This window comes from Coturnix japonica, chromosome 5 (genome assembly GCF_054131305.1).
Source record: "Coturnix japonica strain WE chromosome 5, WE-NBRP24, whole genome shotgun sequence".
Lineage (NCBI taxonomy): Eukaryota > Metazoa > Chordata > Aves > Galliformes > Phasianidae > Coturnix > Coturnix japonica.
This window is the reverse complement of record NC_140667.1, coordinates 12,294,374-12,319,507: the sequence shown is the minus strand read 5'-3', so window position 1 is coordinate 12,319,507 and position 25,134 is coordinate 12,294,374. Positions and strand designations below refer to the sequence as shown.

At 37.4% G+C, this 25,134-nt stretch overlaps 1 protein-coding gene across 6 annotated transcripts in view; it reads left to right on the top strand.

Moving 5' to 3' along the window:
• The window catches only part of KCNQ1 (potassium voltage-gated channel subfamily Q member 1), a 314,910-nt gene that overhangs the window by 145,450 nt on the left and 144,326 nt on the right, over positions 1-25,134 (top strand). For 3 of the 6 annotated variants that reach the window (XM_085550022.1, XM_085550018.1, XM_085550017.1), the window contains one exon: positions 18,153-18,212. The exons of the other annotated variants lie outside the window; for them this stretch is intronic. In XM_085550022.1, the coding sequence (XP_085406148.1) occupies positions 18,153-18,212 (60 nt within the window). The remainder of the gene's footprint in view (positions 1-18,152; positions 18,213-25,134) is intronic. 6 annotated transcript variants of the gene reach the window in all.

Here is a 25,134-nt window from a genome sequence, read left to right as displayed (position 1 = left end):
ATGTAGTGTTCTTGTGGCTGCTGAATTTTGAAACCTTTGGAGAAACTTCAATTTTAAGCTAGTTATAGCAGCCTGTTGAACTACACTTTGCTTTTGTTTTCTGGAGGTGCAGAGGACTGAGAGAGTCAAGGACTTCTCTAAGGGACACTGTATCTAATAACAAAAACATAAGTTAACCTTGATGATTTACATAAATGCTACAATATGCGATATAAATGAAAGTTTACGTTTTGTATTTCAAGTGCAACCTCTTGGCTGTATCGTGTGGAGATTTGATGCAAGTCTTGCAAAAAAATTCCTCAGCTCAGCAAGCTCACTCTTAAGCTAACAGCTAATACAGGGCAGAGATCAAAAGGGTCGGTTCAGTTTTTTTTGGAACTTGCATATTGAGATAAGATCTACACAAGACTAAGCTGAATATTTTTCATGTTACATCTGTGGTTTACCAGAAGTGACAGTATCACTTAATTAGTGATGTAACATTTGAAACATTTAGTAAAGTCACATGTGGATCCAATCTCTATGCCTAGTGGAGCTGTTAAGTATTTGTATAGACTGTAACTTCTTTTCAGTAATGTCTTTATGGCTCATAGTTGATTGAGATGATATCTATTATAATAATTCCAAGCCAAAGGGAAAAACGTATTGGTCATAAATAAACTAATATCTTTTGAATTCTGGTTGATTGTGCAGCAGTAAAAAAGCTAAGATCTGTCACCTGTTATATCACATACCTAATTCAAATAATCCATTTCTTAATGTCTTAAAATAGCAGTATGTTCTTTATTGGTGAAGGTAGTTACAAGATATATAATTGCCATTATGATCTACTATCCTATGATAATTAGGGGGAAAAAAAAAAACAACAACAAAAACATGGTCATTAATAGGGGAACTGAACATGAATTAGTTACTTTTGTAATTGTTTTTCCTTATTTTAGTCTCATGCTGCAGATACCCCCATAGCACAGTCTGAAGTCTTGGGTTTGTGTTAAGAATGGATTTTTTGCGTGTGCCTTTCTGGGCCGTTTCAAGTGTTTGCTGCATGGCCAGAATGGCTCATGGGAGTGGGAGACTGCTGGATTAAGACGCAGGAGGGATATGCTTTCTCTGTTCTGTGGACAGCTTCCAATGCTTCAGTGCTCATTGGGATGCCATAGGAATAACAGGAGTAGATTTTCTTCCTATATTCTTCCACAAAACATTTCCTTTTAAAATTATTATTATTATTAAGGATTATTTCTTTCCTGTACTGTTTGTGGAGCTTACTGACAGTGATATGGGTCATGATGATGGTGGTGACTTTCTTGCAGAACACAAGTGTACTTACTCTGCGTTCAGTGTGTGCAACAAATCAGTTACATGTGTTGGATCATCTTTTTTATTTGTTCTGGTCTTTCTTAAATCTTCTTTATCAGCATCCGTAGTGGTTGGATACCTTCCCTATTCTCTCTCTGGTAATATCCAATGATCATTTAAAGGTCGTGGCAGCTGTTTTTGTTGGTTTCACTTAGGTAATCATTTTGTTACACTTGTTTGTCATGTGATTGCCATTAAGAAATAGTCATGGGCAGATTTCAGTGGTTTGTTTGAATAAGCAACTGGAAGTGGTGCATTATTATTATTGTTATTATTATTTTAAATGTTCTTGATGTGCTGATTGAAAGCTCTGTATTGGAGATATATAGTAGAAATGTTTACTGTTATTTATTATCAGTCTGCCAAACTAAAAGAAGTCTGCCAAGCAGCATCACTTACATGGTTCCATTACATGCATCCATTAGTGCACTTCCTTCTCCTCACAATGTCAGGAACATCAGGAACATAGGCTTCTGATTTGGATTCCCTTTCAAAAAAACATCAAGATTATTTTTATGCTTACTTAATGCATTTATCTGTGAGTGGAGCATGCTGAATTCTCCCTCAGTTGCTCAAGAAAATAAACCAAACAACCCGAACACTCAAAATGGTGGAAAAGTAACATCGATAGAATTGGCTGTCAGAAGTTGGCTGTGGCATGAAACACATGGAAAAACTCTCAAGGTAGTATTTCTGCTGTTTCTTGAGAACAAACAACACGGTCTTGGTTCTGTAAACTGTAGTATATATATATATATATTTCTAGTTTGTTTCTTTTTGAGGTGTTTGTTGAAGGTACTGGCAGGTTCTCGCTTTGCTGTATTTCTCCCCGAGTAGTGGAGCGTGCTGTTTATGCTCAATTCTCAATCATTCTGGGAATAACTGCACAAATTTCAAGGGCTGGTTTCTAGTGTAAGTAGACCTGTCACATATATACAATTAAAAAAAAAAAAAAAAAAAAAGATGACTGAAGACTCAATTGCGCAAAGACCGGGCATCCTCTCATGATTCTGTTGCAAATCAGTTATGTCAAAGGACTATAATGTTCTCTACTTCAGCACTTTCTTTTTTAACTGACATTATGAATTGTGACATTCAGTGGGACTGCTTGCGTTAATAAACACCAGGACTGTGTATGAAGGATGTTTGAATGCTCTCAGCCCTTACCCTCATTAACTGATGCAAGAAATCTGTATTTTATATATGCAAGTGTCAGAGAAATTTAACCAGACTCAGTGACTAATACTTCATAACAAGTCTAGATGTAATCTGTAAAATATCAGTGGAATTGCGTGCAAGCAAGTTTAGGTTAAATACTCCTTTTATTTTTAATTTATCGTATTTACATGGATATGGTCCAGAGCATACCAACTCCAAGTTTTGATCCACAGAGATGAATGTGATAAAAATAAAAGGACTTTTTTTTTAATGTGAAAGACTTTTTCTAAAGAGTACTTAATCTGTGGAACACTTTCCCCAGAGCACTCTTTGAAATCACTGTGCTTAGAGGCATTTGAAATCAAACTCTATGAAATATTCATAGATAATCTATGTTTAACGTTGACTGAGAGGCAGACAATAGAGTATGATTGATTTCATTTTTCCCCTATTATTTTTCAGTAAGTTTATGCCAGTTTCTGGCTTTGCCAGTTTAAAAGTACCTGGACCCTCTAATCTGAATCCTTCAGTGCTTAAAGGTGGGTTTCTATGAACTCCTCAGATGTTTCCTGAAGAAAGCTTAGTTAAAGGACTTGGATCTTTTATTTTCAGTGTTGTCCACAACCCAGAATATTTGTAAGAACACTTAAAATCCCCAGGATAGGAATCCAAAGGGATGATGCACTTCTGCAGTCAAGCAGCGTGCACCTTGAAGATGGAGTTTGATGGTGATGGGTGATGTTCCTGGCGCTGCCAAGTATCTCAACAAACAAAGAACTGTTCCAAATCTTATGGATTTCCATTAGGAGAATATATTTTTGCTGTGCTGAAGTACACAGGGCTTAAAAAATAAGCTGCTAGAAACTCCAGAAAGCTTTTCTGTGCTTTTCTTACCTTGCCATGCAAATGTGAGAAGTAGCCAGAAAACCTGAAGTCCCATTGCTCAGTAAACAAATGGCAGGTGGACAATTGTATATTGTGATAATGGACCCCTTAACAAAATTGTATTTAAATACCAAACAGAAAGGTATTTTAGTACAGTGTGTGTGATGTGTGCGAAGATTCTCTCTGTTACAGTGGGCTATGATTGCAAGCTAACAAGTTTTACTTTATTATAAAAAGTGAATAAGAAGAAAAGGTGTGATTAGACACCTCAAAAACCTTCTGTAACCTGTCAATCAGGGCTAACAAGCTCAGTGAAAGAAGAGGGAAGAAAAGACTCTGATATGGCAGCAAGCATTGTTGTGTTAGCTAGAGTGGATTTGTTTGCATTTTGATGTACAGCAAGTCTTAATTCCATCCTTTTTAATTAAGTATGGTAACAGTCTGTTAGTTCTGTCTGTGGTTTCCAGCTCTGGTTTGAGTTATCATGGGCTTTGCAATCTTTCCACTTTATGAGTAACCTACCAATAAAAGATACTGTTTTGACCAGCAGCACAGATCTGAAGGCTCAGTTTCAATGGGCTTCTGCACCTCTCAGATGGGGCAGCAGTTTGAGTGTGCAGGCAAGGACACGGCCAGTGACATTTTTCATTCTCTTGAAAGTGCCAGAGATGGAGTGTTACTAGGCTTGTCACATTCTCTAGCATGCTGAGTTACATGCGAGAAGCAGATATTTCTAAAGTACTGCATTCATGGTTCATTTGGATGAGCAGGCATTTCTAATTTGGCACCAGCCTAATGAAAAGATGCATTCCATTCCAGATTCCAGCAGCTGCAGACTTCATTGACTCCAGAGATAATGCCTTTAGTTTTGGCTGTGGAAATCTAGTGATATTTCAGCTAACTGCTTCTAACTCCGACAGCTGTTTTTCTTAGAGGGAAAAAATAGAAAAAATAAAATAGCAGTACTTTAAAATCACCCTTATGTTAGTTTTTGTTTGATTTATTGGTAAATAGTAGATATACTTTGGTAGATTAAGTAAGAATTTATGGCATGTTTTATACATGCGCACACAGAAAGAAGCAACCTAAATCAAAAATCCCAAGGCATTTCTGACAAAAGAGGTAATGCAGAGAACTCTGATTTAATGCATAAATGCTAAGCCATTTTGCTAATAGTAGGAGGGAATTAAGTGCTTTCATTTCTGTCTTTCTTTGAATTCTGAAAGTGAGAATGAAGGCTAGCAGCTGAGGTGGGAATTTAATTTTATAATAGACTAGGGGGTAAAAATAATTTACTTCTAGACTGACAGAAGAAGCCTGTTCCTGAGATAAATATTCTCTGCTCTATATTTAAACGAAGGAAAGGAGTTCCCACTTGGGACAGCTTGACATTTATTTGCAGCTTTTCTTTTTTTTTTTTTTTTTCCTTAGTCTTCATTTTGACCAGCTTGTGACCTTAAAAATCAGCACTGAACTCAAAGTACATTAAGCTGAGGGATAAATCCATTAGATTTTCACTGACGGGTGAAATTTAATCAATTGACAGCTAGCTTTTAGACACATGAACGTGGCCATAGGACAATGTCAAGGCTGTATTGCAAGCTTGAGTGTGCTGCATCAGCAAGATGTTTGGGGTAGTCACATAAAAGGGATTCCTACCTATCAGGAAAACTGTAGGAAGGGCAGGTACTTCAAAAAGGAAACACTATTAACTTTTTTTTTCTTGTTCTGATTTTCCTGCAATTTAAACAGTCCTCTATTATAAACAAATTGTCATTTTTTCTGGCTTTCCACTTTGTTCTGACAATCAAAGTTCTTGAGTTTCATAAAAATACAATGTGGGAATAATAAGTAATAGTAAAGTAATAATAAAAATATAAAAATAGTAAGTAAATGCATTATAAACATGAGTGCAATATAAAGGTGAAGGACCTGCTGCGCAGAGCACTTTCTTCCCTGAAAGCTGTGGAGAAAGCAATGGAGTTGAAAGTGGAAGCAGGAGAAAAGGGATGTTTTGGAGGGTTAGAATACTGGGAACATGCAGCGCAATCAGCTTGTCTAAGCAGTGAAGGAAGATGGGATCTTTTGGGGGGATGTAGTGAGATGAGAGGGGAGGCAGTAAGGCTAATGGAAGATCAGAGAGAACACTGTGAAAAAAGCTTCTAGTTTCTAACTAGTGTAGTCAGTAGTTGTGGTGGGGTGACAAGTTTGTGTTGTTCAAAGTGTAAAATTTGGAGATGTTACCTAGAGACCTCAGGAAATACAGAAGAAGAGCAGTGATTTCTAACTTGGAATATAATGCGACATAATTAAACTTGTGTAGATACTGAGCAACAAAAAAAGTATATACCTGACTATTATATTTTTAACTGACTCGTGTAGGATTCACATGTGTTTGGTTCGTAAATCAGTTTTCTTGGGCTTTTTTAATGCAACTTTTTCAATATGGGAATTTGACTACAGGCACCTAAGGTTGTGTTGCTCAGCTGAAACAAACTGGTTTTGAGATATTCTCTTTCTTTTTAGAATGATGGCCTTTTCTTTCAGGTAACAGTCCAGACTTATGCAATAGACAAGCTTTAACTAGTACAGTAGGAATCACGAACATAGAGTTTTTCTTACGAATCATGAACATAGGATTTTTCTTAATTATTATTTTATTTTTTTATTATTTTCTGACCAGAATTTGTTCTTTATCTTCGAGTCATTCACTGGAGTAGACACTTCATTTTCCTTTGTTTTCTTCATTTTCTTCCAGGTGTAGCAAAAAATCCTTTGACTCAAGCACTGATGAGCCACTCTGGCCTACAAAAGTGTTGAGGTCAAATTTGCCAAGTACTGACTTTTTTTTCTGAATACTACCATAAGAAAATCTTGGCAGTTGATTCAGATATTATCTCTTGGAAATTATTCAAGGCCTAAGTTGAGGAGGTAGTTCTGATTTATAATTATGAGGCGGATAATCTAAATTCATCTCTGTTTTTATAGGCAGCCATTCAGAGTAAGTGCTCTGGACTGGAAAAAAATCAAGTCGTTGATGGAAAATCCAGACCCAGATCTCTGAAAAAGAGAGCTATAAATGTACACTTTAAAAACACAGAAATAGCAGTTCTTGTAAGAACCACATTAAGCATCTTCAGTGGTGAAAAGTTTTCATTAAACTGCATAAGGCAGTGTTTGGTTTTCTTTTAAAAATGCCATGTGAACCATTAGGCTGCATCCTTTTTGGGTACAGCGAGAATGGCTGAAAAATCTGTAATTAAGGATTTTTGCTCCTAAGCATGAACCTAAAAGTGTTTTGAAATTAGTAACCTGTTAATGACACTTTATGCTGCTAAAATCGATTTCTATTGAATTCTCAGTTTGAATAAGTAAATATGAGCTTGCAGTTTGTGGGGAGAGGAAAAAACCAATTGGTCTTTCTGGTTTGCTTTTGGGAAGCTTTCAGTAAGTCATAATGCTAACAAGACAAAGAAGTAGTTGTGTTTTTATTTTGCCTCTTTGTTATCCCCCTTCCCTCCTCCTCCCCCCCCCCCCCCCCCAAAAAAAAAAAATAAAATAGTGCTTATAGTGCCCTCATATTTTCCTGAGTATTTTCCTATGTAAGCTCTGTTAGCCTCTTGGAAACACCGGCACTGATTTCACATTTTGTAACAAAATATTGCTCATGTGGCTTTCATAATGTTTTTATACTCATTTTCTGATACTGGGATAAGACTAGAATAAAAACTTAAGCACTGATAGCCTGGTACCTCAGGGGATCATTCTTATCTCTGCCACCAAATTCTTTTATGATGTGAAGCCTTTCAAATACTAAACACTCCCTTTTCTGGATGAGGAATATGAATGTCTGACATGAATATTTGCAGCTAAAATCTAGGGATGTGTGCTTGATTCTATCGTATGTCTCATGATGCTCACTGCTGTTGATTGTTCATTTCTGGGAGAAGAAAACTTGTAAGGAAACCCTGGAAAATGAAGTGCAAAGACATGCAAGTGGCTCAGCGTAGAGATGTGGTGGATCCTGGTTCTGACTCCAGAAAAATCATCTCATGTATTTGCACTTGCCCTGGAGTAGACCGGATCATGGAAAGTGAAAGGTGCCTTTGTATTGAAATATTCCTCTTTTGTACATTTAAACTAGCTGGTGTTGTCCATAACTGTGCTACCCTTCCAGGGTTTCTCTGTAGAGAGGTGGTGTTGTCATATCAGTCAGCTATCAGGAGTGTTTGGAAACTAAATGTATTGATATTTCTATTCACTCTTGGAAAATACCTTGAAGTAATTAATCATTCTGTATTGACTGTAGGGCTCGGAGAATATAAAGCAAAACAGAAGGGGTGACACAATCCACAAACAGGAGAAAACAAAATGCTTATGGAATGAGTGGTCCATTCTGAACTCGGGTTTCACAAAAGTTGTGAGTGGACATTTAGTTAAATCTGGGCAATAATGCTAAGGGACAGTGCTCTGTGTCTTTGTCATATCTGAGTTCATGTCTTGGCAATAGGTGATCACATAGAATAACCCACTAAGAACAGGCTTCTGCATCTTGTATTTCATGGTGTACCTATGGTAAGCTTTCATGGTATTTTCAATTTCAAATAAAATTAGACAGCAGCAATATTAGGTTAGGTTTTTTTTTTGTTTTGTTTTGTTTTTTTTTCCTTTTTCTTTTTTTTCCTTCTGTGAGCTATTATTTATTAACTACTGAAATTCTTACTCTTATTAAAGTTTACTTGGGGCAAATAGTGGGCACATTCCTTTTCAGCTTTAAGCACACGAGTTTACACAAAGTTAGAATGAAATTGCAAACATTTTTAGGGACGTGTATTTGTTTTAGCTTAAACAAAGTGGTGAACCAGTTAAACCAAACATTGGCCCTATCATGCTGGTTTTATTGCATAAAGCAGTTTAGGTGTCTACAAAATATGTCACCTGAAAATAATTTAGTAGGTCACATCACATGTGGTTGTGGAAAATGTCACTGAAACAATGGCTGGAGTCAAGCATTGTTTGATTCAGTGATGCACTGAAGTACATCTGCTTGCTACTGATATTCCGGCAAAGGATTAGGCTCAACATAGGCTTCCAATAACATCCAGTTGATTTGTGGCTTGGGCATTTAGTCTACTGGGTGCTGTATATCTATCAAAATCTGTTTTTGTATGTGTTGTGCTTTGCTTTTCAATGTTGGTCTTCAGAGGTAAAAGTCCCTCATCTTAGTAGTTAGTTACTTGTTACCAGTATTTGTGAAAACAACTTAGGCAAAGCAAATTCCAGTTCCTGTGAGTTGCTGTTAGCACTTTATTAAGAGCTAGCTTTTTTTATCCATGATTAGCTTGTAAGAATATATGCCATCATTAAAGATTTGTTGCTTCAGAAAGCAAAATACACCAAAGTTTTCCTAATCTATAAATGAATCGCATTTAACTGATGGTTGCTTATTTGGTCAGCCCACATTTAACACAGAACATTAAATTTAAAAAATATGTAATATCTTTATTTTTCTCAATGAAATGAAATAGTGAAAGTAGCAGTGATAAGAAGCAGTGCATACACCAAAAAGAGCCTTCTGTTAATTGTAGTATGAGAGTGAGTGGACTGGGGACAACAGACCCGATCTTCAGTGTTTGCTAGCACTTGTCTACACATGGAATTGTTTAGTAACAGGTATTCAAGAATAGCTACGTGCGCTGACACTGTTGTTTCTGTTCAGCTGAACACACTTTGATGGGATAAATTAAACAGGAATAAGGCAACCTAATTCTGGAATGCCAGTGTCTATGCATGGCATAGCTGTTCTTGAGCAGTCATTACTAAGTGGTTCCATGCGTAGACAGCCCTTTAATCTAGCAAGTTCTTAAGTCATTCCTGAAAACATGACTTAGTTTCCTGTGTTATTAAGGTACAGCCTAAGTAATTTATCAAAAATATAGTTTTTAAAGAAAATCAAAGTATCAGTTAATTTTGGAAAACATAAGCTAAACAAGGGAAATGCCTTTTTTTTTTTTTTTTTTCCCCCAGGTAATGTGGTTGCAAAACAAGAAAAACATACAGCAAAGTGACAATTCAAATGAAAAGACTGTTTTGAACAGTTCTAGAGTATCTTTGCTAAGAAAGTGCCTTGAGAGGGATGATTGTAGCTTCAGTGTTTTCTACGTGTCAGTTCTGCATCTGATAGTATTTAAAAATGGAGACAATTCCTGAGTTTCATCAGGAACAAAACATACTGGAAATTATGCTATTTGCCTTGTAGAGAAGAGGGTGTTTTCGTGGGGTATTTATTTTTATATAATGAGGGGATTTTTCTTCCGGTATTAACTAGGTGTGTGGATATTTATTACAATCCGTTTATTTTAGTCCAGTGAAACTCAACATTTACATTCTACAAATTGAAAAACAAACAGCAAAAACACATACAAAATAACCCCCAAAACTACAATCTGGGTCATTTATTCACAGAAATAAATATACAGCATGGTATATTCTTGTTAATTAAGAGTAGCGAAACAAATGTGCTCAATTAAAATGACAGATAAGTTTATGGGCACCAAATGTGTATGGCATATGAATACTCAGTAAGGAACTAGTATTGTATTTTCAGTGTCAGGGCTGTTGGGGAAGCTGCTACTTCTGTTAATTTCCTTACAGTATGAGTAAACAAAAGACGTACACTCTATTTTTTTGTTTCTTTCTCTGGCATACAAATCTTCTATTTTCTGTGCACATAGAAATGTAGATTTTGCTGCGTTATTTTCTCCCACTCACATGAATCACATTCTTGACTAAAGGCAGCCAAAGTAGCCCTCAATGTAAGCCTTTCTCCTAAACACCAACGTAAAAAAATTATCCGGCTATGAGATCATAACTGATACTCAAACAAGACAAACATGGAGCAGAATTTTACCTGCTTTGCCTATGCATATGCCATTCTTTTCTCTTTCTACTCTAATCGAGTTGATCAAGAAGAGTTTGCCTCCAGTTTTCCTTCCATAAACTCTAGTAAACTGTGGCAAGATCAGGACATATAGTCATATTGCAAAGTCATAAAAGGAAATTTTCTAGATTCTCCAAATGTACTTTTGCAGACTATCAATAGAGTCTTTACTGAGCTAATTTGACATAGAACTGGTGCATAAAGAGTAGTCATTGCTGCATAGATGTCTAAGCACAGTTATTCTATACATTACTGCATAATAATGAACCATTAAATCAACATTAGGAAGAGGCTTCCAGAAGCTATATGCTCTTTTCCATGAGCTACTGAGTGTGGTTAACACTAGGATGTGGTACCTTTTGCATCTTGCTCCTATTCAACAACCTTCAGATTCTTTAAAATCCTGCTAAGTTTATTTCCCTTGCACATCACATAAAACATGCTTATGTTAGGAGTCTCTTAAAGGTGAAAAGGCAGTGTTATCTCTTAATCTTCTTGGGAAAGAGGACTCCCTGCTTGGAGAACTGCTGCGTACCCCTTATTTTTGTTGTGTTGCTTCCTAGGAGGCAGATATTTGAGCTTTCACCTTCTCTCAGGCCAGAAATGTTAAGACCTGTAATTTAAAGTCTGTTTAGATTTGGGCTGCATCCCTTTATGTTTGTGCACAGAGTTCTTGTAAAATGGCCAGAATGCTCATCCAGACCCAGAGGAATGCACTCATTAAGTGTCCTTACAGTAAACAAGATTACTTATGTTATGTGTGTAGACAATGAGGAAAAAGTCTTTGTTGAGACTCATGTCAGGATTGTGTTTTAGATAATTTCAGGGTTCCACATACTCATGATATATCAGAGACATTCAAAACATTGGCTTTCATTAGCATTGATACTAGTACTGGTTTAGAGACACTGACTTGCAGATTGCAGCAGCATCCCTTCTCTGCCACAGGTAAACTAGCAGCGTATAGGTCAGTATTTCCTTTGGGGAGCTGCACTCTTCTTTGAATTTAATGTTGTGCTCTGGAGCCAGATGTGTTTTTGTCCATCTATCATTCCCTTGGAGTAATATGTAATATGATGTTTCTCTACAACAGTAGAGAGGTGATGCCCGAGCATTAGTGAGCAGTTTCTTGTGGGCGCATCATTCCTGTTCATTTCTCTCTGTTCTGTTTTGTTTTTTTGAAGTCAGAAAGCTGTTGTAGAGGTGTATATCACTACATAAAACAAACTGGAAATGTCACTTTTAGAGGAAACTGGATGCAGTGGGACAGAAAGTGCAACATTTGCTAAATATTTTTTATACAAAGTAGAAAAAAAAATAATTAAAATGAGTTCCAGATATATATATTTGTAGTTTGAAAACATGTTGAAAGTGTTGTGACTTCAGAAGGAACTGAAGTATGTACGTGAACCTGCAGATATATGCGCATTTTCGTAGCAGGTCAGACTGACCCAACCTTGCTGCGTAAACAGGGTTAATGAACCTTGCAAAGCACAGGATTAACGAAAAGAAAAAGGAGCACGGAGTAGTGAAAACAGCCTCTAAATTTACTGGGGAAATGGGTTGCTCTCCAAGTATGTCCACTTGGCAGAACTTGCAGGCAAACAACATGATGTTTCCTCTCTCTTTTTTCTTCATTTCTTTCCTTGTCCCTTTCACTTTTTTTCCCTTTTCACTCTGTCAGCTATTTGAGAAACTGGCTTTATTCTTGTGCACAAAAGGCACCGTTTACAGATGCCTCCTGGTCCTCTTGGGTTTTTCATTCCAAAGCAAAGCAAAACTGCAATACACATTGCGAGTTCAGCATCTTAGGCTGGCTTTGAATGTACATGATGGATATAGCTAGAAGGAGTGAAAGCAAGCCAATGCTGCTAGTGCTGCTGAGTGATTTTTCTTACATAAGTTTTGCGGGCAGCCCATGTGACATGCTGTTGTGAACATACTTTAGAAAAAAAAAAAAAAAAGCCATTAATGCATTTTTCAGTAATTATTAATGGATGGTGAACTTCATGAACTGTAGTGCTGTGGGTTTGCGTAGTGTGTAAAAATTAAAACAGATTTTGATTTTTAGAAGAGTCCTATTATCCCATCTCTACTGCTTTTTCCCCCTGCCCCCTATGTTTTACATTTTCTTGCCTCTAAAAGAAACCCTCTCTGATTAAGGATCATGTTGAAAACTCAGCAGTTTTTAATCCAGCTCTCTGCAGGCTGCAGTTCATGCTTCATTTAACTGATCGGTTCCACTGCTATATTACTAGACAAAATCACCAGCTTGAAGAGAGAAGCAATTATAGTAAGTCATAAAAATGGAAGACCTCACATTTTAAGAAATGAAATCCAGTTTAAAAACTCTCCACTTCTCAGACAGATGATTTGGAGGGTGTTTTGTACATGACCAAATGAATAACGTGGTTTTTAGTGTTTTGCTACACTTTGTATAAACAGACTTGATAGAAACATGGAAGTTTGTGCCTAGTTGTTCAGCAGAGACTGTTAAAAAGATTATTCTAACAGCTTCAAAATCATAGTGCAGATGTATGTAAAAAAGTTTCAGCAAAGTGGCAAAAAATGTGCAGGTTCTGGTGCAAAGTATGAGTGTCAGATTTGAACGGTAACTTTTAATCTGAATCTTGGAATGAATCAGGCTTCAAATTGGCAAAACTGATGCTTGTTTTGTGTGTGTGTGTGTGTGTGGAGTTAATGCAGTGCAACTGCATGAAGAGATGAATTGTCAGGAAGAACAAATCGGCTATTGAGATGCTGCAGGAGAACAAATTTCATGTCCTGCTAGCAAAAACAAAAGGTGTTGGGACAGCTTCTGAGTCCTAACTTCTGCCATGGACTGTTACGCAGGACTTGTTTAGCCTGTTCATCTTATGCCATGATCCTGCAGGAGTCTTTGCTAGCATGCATGCTTGACCTCAGACCTCACCCAGTTCTGCCCAGTTGCAACACATGCTTTGAAAGATCAGGAAGTGATATCTATGTCTTGAAATAAATGTTGTCTGAGTGACATTGTTGGACTGCTCATCACCTCTGTGTAGGGGTATGTTTGCATTTTTTGTTGAGTTTTTTTGCTTTTTGCCTGTTTGTATTATTTCTCTATCTCGAATAATTCTGATGGAAAGGACAGATCAGCTCTTCCTTGCTTAAATGTAAAACAATTGCCAGTGTAAGCTTTCTTCTTTGTCTGCATTCTCCCTTCATTAACAAACTTGTGTATTCTTTCGGTTTCTGTTCTTCATCAATCTTTCTAAGGCTGCTGGCAGGACTCTCAGAGCAGACAGACTTAACTATAGCAGCAAGTACAGTGATTCGGTGTGTGTCTTGCAACAGGCATCTTGAATCTCTGTATTTGAAACACTGGGTGTAGGTTACTAAAACACAAACCTGTTGTGGCCCAGCCATTACTAACACTACAGCACTCCTAGTTTTGCTCTTTTGAATAAGAAAGGTATTATTGTCTTGCTAGAACATCACTAGATGCCTTAGACATTTAGGTCGTTGGGCAGGGATTTAGTTGCAAGGAGCCAATAGTTGCTGATCACATGGAAAAATCCACTCTGATCCTCTTCGCAGTTCTTGTTTATGGATGCTGTGGTGTTTCACATGCTTTAAGAACAGAAGACTGACAGAAGTTGGAGCAGTTTATCAGAAGTAGCTCAGAGTTGGATTATTTTTTTTCATAGCAGTCCAATGAGAATCTATTTTACCTAGTCATTTTGAGATGACATTACAGTCTACATGACCAGTGATGTAAGGTCACAAAGTTTGTCTTCTGAGAACAATTTCACGTTCTTTAAGTGATCCTTACACGTGAGCTGAGTACAGTCAGTTGTGTGGTTTTCCCCCTAACATGTTGTTTTTATTCCCACAGAAGTAAATGTGTGGGTTTTTTTTCCTTATGATGGGGGCCAAATTCTGCTTTGAGCTCTACCTGCATAGACAAATTGAATTCATTCCCAAGTTACACCACTTCATGTGGCATCTGTGCTTACCACAGGAGCAAAGGTGTGTATTTCTTGCTTATGTTCAAATTAACACGGTGCTATTTTTCTTTCTTTTTTCTCCCCCCTAATTAATCCTACAGTAACAAGATAATACAAAAATACAAGCTATGCAACTGAGCTCAGTTAGTCTTCCCAGTATAAGACCTAAGAATGAGATGTTTTTCAGAGGGTAGAATTTGGGCAAATCTAATGAAAACAACTGCGAACAGCGCTGGATAGCTGGAATAAGGTTGGGCAGTTTGTCTGAATTCTTGAGTTGTTTGAGAAACAATAGCCATCTCTCTTCTTAATAAAAATATACTCATTTAAACTGATACATGGAATAATTTTGCTGTGGACTGATTCAAGCTGATGACAGAGATCTCTGAATCTCTGAAAGCTAAGGGACTTGGGGTTATTTTTAGGTTTTTACCCTGTAGGTGGATGCCAGCATGACATAGTGATTGGATATGGCCTGTATTAGCATGTAGCATTTCTTCTAATAGCAATGCTGCAGTCAGAGATTACTACTAAATCCAGGAAATATCATTTGGTTTTCTAAGTAATCCACATATTTCAGGAGGGAGAGGGAGAAAATGCTGTTTAATTTTTATTTTAATAAAAAGATACCTTAGGTTAATCCATTTTGAATATCAAGAGGATAAATCTGACAGGAGTCAGAACAGCTCCAGTGGGACTAGCACTACAAGTTACAAAACAGCTAACATCATCCAAGACTAATTTCTTTCCCCTGTTTGTCCTACTGTGGAGGGAGAGTTAAAAGGCAATTCTTGGGGAGTTGAAAGGCTCCATAATAGGGCTCCTCTCTCTATGGGAGTAAAACTGCTTTGTGGCCTTTGTCTTCAGGCTGCTAATAAACCATCCCATGCTGTGAAGCTTTGAGTTCACTCTTAATTCAACTTCAGTTCAGCATCCATCAGCTTTGGTTTCCCTGTCTTAGTGAGCAGTTTTTTTTTTTTCTTAAATACAAGGTGCATCTAACTTGTATTTGAGCTTTTTCATTCATTGTCTGAGCTTATAAACATACCAGCTTCATAGCACAGTGCTTGGCAGTTGTTGGATCAAATGAAATCACTAGGAGCACTGCAGCAGCTCAGTTGTGGCACTTACTGTTCTGAGTGCACATCTCTTTCACTCTTAAAGCATCTTACAATGTGGGGGTACATTTACCCTCATGAATCTGTGTCAGAACTGGAGTGTTCATGAGGATGTGTTACTTGGTGCAGTTTGGTCTTCAGCTGATTAATGTTCTGTTTCACAGACCTCAGTTATGTGGCTGATCAGTAACATATTTGTCTGCCTGTTGTTTCTGCCAGTGTTTATTTCCAGATAAGACCAAAATATAGTATCTGGGTTTGTAAATGCCAAGTGATTTGCACTTGGCAGATTAGAGAAGATCTAGCAAAAGTTGTCTTTTCTTAGCCTAATAATATAAGTGGCTGTGAAAGTTGCATCCTTTTCAAATGAGCTTAAAAATAATGGCAGTTTCTGTCACTTGAAACAAAGTGGTGGTGCATTCTATTTCAGTGAGCAGTGCCCACATCTCTGTGGGCACACTTCCAGTTAACAACACAGGGAAGATGTGGCTCTGGGTAGCATGTCACTTTGACAAGGAACAGGCAAAGGGTCTCATACTGGAGAAAGAGCTAGGCTAGGCAAAAACCTGCTGTTAAAGTGTTGGGAATTCTCCACTATGAGGGGGGAAAAATGGCAAGTAGGTTGCAGTCTTCTAAGAAGATTGCAGGGCAGAAGAAGATTGGGTAGTCAAGGGATTTATCTGAGTTGTATCTCCATCTAACTTTCAAGAATTAATCTGTTTTCTCTATCTTAAAGTTGTTTTTGATGGGTCATATGAACCTATAAACCCTCTGCGACTTTATGTTTCGATATTATGAATAACAAAATTGTTGAGTTTTCATGGGAATATCTATTGATGTCCCCCCAAAACATATCAGTAGGAAAGCAAAATGGCATGAAACTTAAGGATGCAGTTGGAAGTTCTGTGTTCATTTCTTTGCTCTGCTGCGTGGTCTCAGGATAGTGACTTCCTTCCTTCATCCCCAGCCTGTCTAGGGAGAGAAGGTTAAATGCATACTAAGTGGAAGAGCTGCAGGAGGCTCATGATTTGTCAAGTACTTTCTTTCTGTATAAAGTGACAGAAAACTCTCTCTTTCTATGAATTTTGGGGAAATGAGCTAGTCTTAGGGTAGTTATTGGAGATCTTTGTCACGGTGATTTACCTTTGTTTCTGACCAAGTGCTGCTTTCTAATCTCTAGCAGTGCACACATTTACTCAAAGGATTAAGTCTTTGTTGTGTCATGAATATTTTAGGAATTGTTATTTCTGGACTGTTGTGTATATGGTTGTCTGCAGAATGATATTCTCATTCTTGGTTTTTGGCTTAGTTCTGATCCAAAATGGAGCAAATCAAAATGTACTTCTGTCCCATTTCAAGAGAATGAGGTTCAGATAAAAAATTGCTGTTGGTATTGTATGGGAGGGGGGAAGACTGAAATACTCCAAGAACTGGATGTGCAAATGAAAAGAGATGGTAGAGAATTTGGGGTTTGGAAAACAAAACAGAGATCAAGGTGGAAAAAAAATGGAAAGGCAGAAAGGACAGACCATGTAACAGATGGAAGATTAGCTTGAGAGTCCTTTATGCTTAGAAAGAATGGAGATGCAGAAAGGAAAATTCACAGGAGAGGTCATTACAGGAAAACAACACAACTGGAAACTAAATACAATATCTTACATCAGTTTAAGAGGTTTTTTGTTTGTTTTTAATGAGGGCATTAAAAATGTAGTTCTGATTACAACTTCTTCAATTTTATTTTTTCTTTTTCTTTCTGGATTCTTAAATACCAGAGCTTGTTTGTTATTGACTCATCCTTTTAAAAGATTGTTTTTTTTCCTGCAAACCCTAATACATAAAACCTAGCTATGGTTGGCAAGGAAGGAAATACTGTATTTTAGAATGTTGCCATCAGCCAGCTCTTTGATTTTAGGACTGCAAATCAAACTGACCTTCACCAGTTCTTCTAATGCAGCTAAGAACACATGTTGAGAGGGCAAAGGCTTGCACACGTAAATGTGATTTTGTACCCTTGGTTCATGCCAAAAGAAAGTACAATTATTCTCCGTACAAAAGTCTCAGTGGGAACCCTGGCCATTGTCAGATGGGTGCTTTGTGCACATCTGCTGCATTGCCCAATGCTTGACTTGACTGCTCACCCTTTCATTGAAGATAAACAAGGAAATAGAAACTCCTGCTTGTGTAACTAAAAGGATATGAAAGGATACGTCCTCATTCGAAACATTCTAGCAAAGAGGAGTCTAGCTTGGAACAAATACAGAGGAACAAAATACACCCATATTATCCCAGGTCAGACTGCTACTTTGCATATATAGCTGTGCTACCTTGGTTAAATAACTAGTCTTAAGATTTTTTAAAACTTGTATACTTCAGAGTTTGGATATACAAGTATATCTCTGAACAAACATGTCCAGTGTGATTTCTGTTTAAACAAATAGTCTGTCATGCAGTCCTACCTTCCTGTCCATACCTGTCTCCTGTAAGTTGAATTCAGTAGGAGACACTGCCAAATATTAGAAAAGCCATTTCTAAAGCTCAGTTTATTCATGCAAAGTGGCCTGACTGTGGCCAGCTTGGTCAGACTTTGGGTACTGGTTATTTTATCCTCTGATTTAAGCTATTGGAGAAGTGTGTTTATAGATTGCTGAATGAGCTGTACTTTGGGAATTGCCAAACAAATTGATTTCATTCTCACAATTTAAGGAGGCCTGATAAGAATGGAAGAACAGTAGCTGATCGCACCATGAGCGAATACGACCTGAGGTAAAGTGGTCATGCATGTTTGCTGGCATGGTGTGTCTTGATTAATTCACTAACACACAGCTTTGAACTCCTCCAGCAGCATCATGTATTGCTTTCTGTGAACCTGCAGAACAAAATATTTATTCTCAACTGTTGGGGAGAAATGAAAACAAGCAGAGACGTCATTGCCATCATGGGATCTAGATTTAGTGTCTGTGGCTGTCTGGGGCAAATATTTCCATAAGGTATAAAATAAAAAAACTGGATCCTCAGGGATCCTCAGTCCAGGCTTCAAAGTAGTGTGGCTGGTAATTAGTGAGGATGAAGAAGCCAGTGAGAGATTATGAGCTCCAGTTACCCTTTATTTACTGTCTGAGCTCATAAGGCACACAGTATTTTTGTTCTAAAACTTGGTTTGGGTCATCCACAAGAGGCAGCTGATAACCTTTTTGAGGACTGGATGAAATTTCAGTTTTATTTGACATGTTTGGAGTGATCAGTTCAGATGATATCACAGACATCAAATTGTGCTGGCATACTACCTAAAAGTGATCCTATTGGAAACTTCTACGTTTCCATCAGTGAAAATGTATTCTCAGCCAAGACAAACCCTCTGGGATTGTGATGGACTGTCAGAAAATATTGTGTATGGGGTGCATCTCCTGTTCCATTTGTGAACCTTCTAGATCAGATATTTCATTACTTGTTTCATGCGGTATTTTGCTTACCTGCAGCACTCATTTCTGTCTTCATCCTTCTAAAGGAGAAGAAAATAGAGATGTGTTTCATTGTAGGGCACTACTGGATTATTATATTGGTATTACAGTCTCTCCCATTAAGGAGAGAGTTCACCAGGTCTTGCTTAGTGCATGTACAAGGGGATCCTGGGCAAATTCTAGCTGGGAGGCTGCTGTTCACTCCACTGTTTTCTCTCTAGCATAGCAGTAACTTATCCCTAAAATTTATTGAACAGAGCTTACCTCGTGTTGAGCACAGGCTATCATTTTGTATGAAAACCATTATCAACAGAAGCTGTTATTGTTAGTAACTATCAGGTCTTTTGGTGTTTCCACACAATGTCTACTTGATGCTTATGTAATCTTTTTTTCTAAGCAGCTCACCCTGCTTTACACTTTGCAACTTGCACTCTATTTCTTCTTTGATCAGCATGATTAGAAGATCAGAAAATGCTGCTTATTTATCATGCTCACGATACTTCCACTGCAAGATGATGAGCTGGTTGATAATTTGAATAGTAGCACAAAGCCATGTAACAAGCTTACCCTTTAGTTGCATAAAAATGTTTGTTCCTAATTACTGTCATAGCCATTAGGTCATGCAAAGAAGCACCCAGATGCACTGCAGAACTGAAGTACTTTATCAACTATTTTCTAATAGAAGGTTTGTTCTTCTCTGCCTTGAACCTAGGTGTAGCTCTAGTCTACAGCAATATCTTGAATTATTTCTTTCCTGTGGGAAAGTGTGGGGAAAGTCAAACAATTTTACATTCCATTCTACAGGTGGATGGTCCAAGATATTTATTGAAGGGATTTGGCTACCTTTATCTCAGGAAAAATAGTTATGTACTTCTGAAAGCCAATTTTTATACAGTTGGCCTCCTGGTACTCTCTGGCACATAAAAGTAAATAAACCAAACCAACATCAGGTTGTAAGGCTTTTTTTTTTCTCTCTAATAACTAAGAATTAGATCTTATGCTCTTCGTCTCTGGCTGAGATTTTTCTGTAATTTTCCTTCACTAACTCAGAAATATTTTTGAGATGTTTACTTCAGCGTTGCCTGTTGCTTATGTCCAACAGAAAGCTGTGCTGTGGGTTTGAGGAGTGCTCTAAATAGTTGCATAGATGCAGCATGTTATTTCTTTACCTGGTGCCTCTGTTTCTGATATTCAGAGCACCTGTCCTAGGAGGTAGGCTGCAATAGTGAATTACAGTAGTGTTTAGGCTGTCCTTTCTCTTCATTTGTGCTTAAACTCAGTCTTCTTTATGTGAGGAGTGGTGTGGGGTAGAGCTGGACTTTTCCTCCAGGAAAGCACTGAAGATAACAGTGGGAAATATATCCTTTTTTCTGTTGAAAAATAGATTGGTTTTGTTCTGAGATGAATAAAAGAAACTGAAAGAGTGGGGTAGTAGCTATTCTACCTCTGCAAAAATTGATGCCATCTTTAACAGTATAGCATAATTCTTTCTATTCATTTTGTTTTGCACTGAAGGTACAGAAGGTTCTAAAGGGTAATTAATGACTAGAGGAATGAATGTGTTGAGGGACATGCTTTAGATAGAACCATTGGTGATAGGTGGACGGTTAGACTAGATGTCTTGTAGGTCTTTTCCAACATTGGTGATTCTATGATTCTATGAAATTTATTACTTATGATTTTTGGAAGTACTTGGCATTGACCTTCAGGTAATGCCATTCAAGTCTATAAGAAAAAAAAACAACCAAAACCAAAAACAACACAGATTTGGAAACAGTATTACACCACTGTTCTGTCTAATGAAGAAAAAAAGAAAAAAGAAAAAAAGAAAAAGAAAAAAAAAGTCCAGTAACACTTGCAAGGTAAATAAGTGGGAGAAATTAAAGCAGCGAGTTTTTGAGTGGAAGTTACAGGAACTGTAAATTACATGCAGCAGGTTTGAATATATTATCAACTTTTGCATTGCTTTGAAGTTAACTTGTACTTTTGGAAGAATGGATGGCTGTAGCATCTGTGGAGAGCAGTTAGCTGGAAATAAATATCAATATAAGAACAGAAGAATGGAATCAATACTAAAACACGCAGAAATATAAACAGTCATACTTGAAAGAATACCAATTTGGAGATAACTGTTGAGCCTCAGAGTTTACTAGCTCTTTGAAACTGTCCTGACAAAACTGCCTGGAAATAGGATTTCTTTCTTTGAAGCATCTGCCCTTGGATGACCTGTAGAACAGTTTGATCCAAAACTACACTCCTCCTTCTAGAACTGAAAGCCCACTCATTGCTAACAATAAGAGAAGATTAAAACATATTTACAAATACCGTTAACAGGAAAACACTAGGTATGTTGATAAAAATAATATTGTAAGCTGCTGATATAGTTAATGGAAGCAATTCTATGAATCTTATCATACAGAAATGGAATTACGGTTCCATACACCAGACGTTAAGAACAGAACCAAAGACACTTTGTCTAATCTGGACTTTTGATTGCTATATCTTTTTTTCCTTACACTTTACTGTGAGAAAGTCTTTCTGAACCTTTTCAATTAGCTTTCCGTAACGTTCACTCACCAAAATAAGACTCATTATATAAGGATATAGTTGCTGATGTTTAAATCTAATCTGTTATTACCATAAAACTTTTCTGAAGTCAGTTTGAACTCTCCAGAAGTGTTTCTTTGATCTCGAGGAAGATATTCTAGTGATTAATGGTACCGATAAGGTGTTGATTGGTGCTTGGAGAACCTATTCATAGAAACAATAGACTATTATACTCTACTTTAACTACCATATAATAATATTTAAGCTTTACTCCTTAGAAACAGTAGTCTTATTTATACATCCCTGTCTGCCTCTAAACCAGTATTACCACTTCTGGCTTCCTATTATGTTGAAAGAATGCATTAACGTCTTCAGTGCTCAAATAGTTCAGTTTACAGTAAAAATAAATAAATAAGAAATAGAATGGTAGAAGTACTAGCTGTACTTTGTAATTCTTCTGAGGGGTGTTTTAAGATTTGAGGCTTCACAGGGTAAAACGTCCTTCTTTTTGAGTGAGGATCTGTATACTGTCTTTTATAGTTTCACACTGCTACTGTAGATAAAAGCTCCAGGAACACTGGATTTCTTACCAGTACCAAAATCACTTGAGAATCTCAAACATACCTCAAAGGTAAAAGCACAACAAAACCAATCCAAAAACGGAGAACATCTGCTTTTCTCAAAAGTGAATATTTGATTCTGGAAGCCTAGCAGTCAAAACCTTGTGATGTACAGTGTTGCTGTATCAAAATACATACTGGGAGGTAAGTGATCTGAGTTATTCAGAATAGAGTGATAATTTGCAGTGTGTAACCTCATTGTTTTTCATGTGATACTAGTCACTTTAAACCACCAATAATGTGGTGCAATTTCCACAATGCTACTCTTTATATAAAAACATGTATGCCAAGCTCCTTAAGGGCTCTGCAGAGGCCACTTGCCGTACTATGGAAGCTGAACTGTGTTCAGCTCATTTTTCAAGTAAACCTTCCTTTCTCTGTTTATTAGCAGGGCTCTGTAGAAAGAAGGAGGGAAATTATGGGCTGGATGAAGCTTTCGGTTTGGAGAAGGATTCAGGAGACATTCTGATAGCTAGTATGTCTGGGGAGGGGGGGAAACAAAGACAACAGACTTGTGTTTTCTCAAGCCTGGACTGATTTTTGAGCAACTTTGTATCACAATTTGTGGGTGTGGGGTGAAAGGGAGGGCTACCAAGAAAGGACATTGTTATAGTGGAATCTAACTCAAAAGAGGAGGATTGTTTCTATGTGCCAAAAAAATGGAAAATTGACCCCTTCCTCCCTCCCCAAAAAAGAGAGAAAATGTAAATAAGGATGGACATTTATGTATGCATATATCTATGAATTTATTAGCTGCCTACTGGAATTCTTCTGAAAGATGATTTACTTCAGTGGTGGTCTGATTCTAATGTTTGCTTGTTTTCAGAAAACACAGTAGAGTAAAAGTAGACGTTTCTTCTAGTAGGGACAGCAAGCTTCCTAACTATCCCTAGCCAAACTTATGTTAAGGATTGCTAGAGCCTCATAGTGATATTTCAGTCAGTCAGTACCTACATAATCTATAACATTATTTAAAAGCACTGTTTAGACATAACACAATTTTTTGCATTTGGAATAAAATAAAATGAATTTTCATCCTCCTGCTATTACAGCTTTACAAATAGGGGTTGCTGCTGTTTCTTTCCTTGTGCAGCGGCATCAAGAGTCCACATTGGCTCTGTTTAACAAGAACCCTCTTAAATCTATACTTCTGAAGTCTTATGCAGTGTGACTCAGGCTTTATCTAGTCAAGATATGAAGGTTTTCCTTCATGCCTTTATTTTACATGTTGTCCATCTTCCCCAGTAAAACTCCAGTTCTGGAGCTGAGGAGATGAGGGTGGCTTTCTGTTAGATCTCCATTGCTGCAAAATATGCCAAGCTAGACCACATACAGAAAAGATTTCAAAACCAGGAGGACATTGTGAAACACTTCTCAGGGTACATGAGATTTCACCTAATTCTCCCTTCAGTATTTTCTGAGTTAGAGTCATTTAATGTATTCTTCCCCCTAGAGTATATTTTGATGTAGCCGTAACCCTTACATTTATTTCTCCTTTCCTGTATTGAAAAAGTGATTAACTAGCTTACAGTTTTAGTTGCAGTTTTGCATGTGAAGATGCTTGTCTCAAAATGCTTTGATCGAGTAACTGCACTGTAATCAAAATGATCATTTGCACGTTGCGGTGTACTAAATCAACTTGGAGTGATGTCCCTCATCACTCCAAGTTCATCCTCTCAGATGCAGTATGTTCAGGTTTTATCACACATAACTTATTCCTTTCATATCTGATTGGTCATGACTGGGGTACCTGAAAGGCAGACTGCATCATTTATTTCCTCTGTGGTATTTCATTCTAGGTTGTTTTGTTTGAATTGATATAAGATATAATTGATTGCCTTTGTAGGTTGCCTTTTGGGGAGTGGGCTATGCAAATCTTTTTCCTGACTTGTAACATAATTCCTGATGGTTGTTTATGCTGCGTATCCATCACTATCTTTTTCTTAGAACATATTTCAAAGGCGTTGCAGTGATGTGCTCATTTTTAAGCTGTCTTTTTAAGCTCAGGCACATTCATTTTATCTTGGAAACTTCATTTAGTAACCCAGGGTCTCTTAAGAGCAGACAATGAAAGGCTCCACCACGTTTTCTTGCTAAAGAGGTGGCGTGAGGATGACATCATTCATCTGTGCTAGACACTGACTCATAGGCATTTGACCCGAGGGTGGAACCCAGGAACAGGGGTTAACATGAAGTCATCTGCGGTTGCACAATGCATTTCACAGTTGCTCCTTCTCTCTCTCTCTCTTTTTTTTCTTTTCTTTTCTTCTTCTTCTTCTTCTTTTTTTTTTTTTCTTTTTTTTTTCCTTCTTTTTTTTCAGCCATCTAAATAATTGCAGAGCGCAGAACATAACGAAGTACAGCAATGAGGGAAAACATTGCTTTTGGTGCTTTTCCAGAGTACTTGTAGATCACAACCAGAAAGAGAAGGAAAATTTTTGTGACAGAGGATTGGATTTCACATTTGGATACAGAAATAACTTTGTCCAGTAGCCAGAAAAGGAAATTTGTCTTAAAAGTGCAGATCATTCCACTGTTTTGCATTGTTGCTGCATTTGAATTTTTGCTACATTAATTTTCATTGTGAAATGTTGGACCTGGTTTTAGATTCATAGGGTGGTATCATATGCAGATTTCTAAGGCTTTGTTGACATGCTGGTATCCAAAGGATGGTTTGGTTTGTGCTGCGTTTTTCACAGTACAATTTTTCTGCTGATCTTTTTTGCTATATTTTCAGCCTGTCCACTGTTGCTTTTTTAGAATTCTTTGCTTCATATCCTGGCACAGGGTCTGGACTTGTCCTTGTGAAATACGGCCAGTGTGTGCATTTAAGTGGCTGAAAGTCACTAGTGATGTAACTTGCAGGAATATCTGTAATATTAAGGGCTTTAGAAAGAGAATTACCTGTTGGGCTCTCTGGTTTCTTACACGGTTTGAGACTTGGCTGAATTTGTAGGTAATGCCATCAAGATGATGATTGCATAGGACTAATTGCTTCCAGGATCTCCTCTTCACTTAGCTAGACCAGGGTTAATGTAGGCATGTTTTCCCTTTTATAAC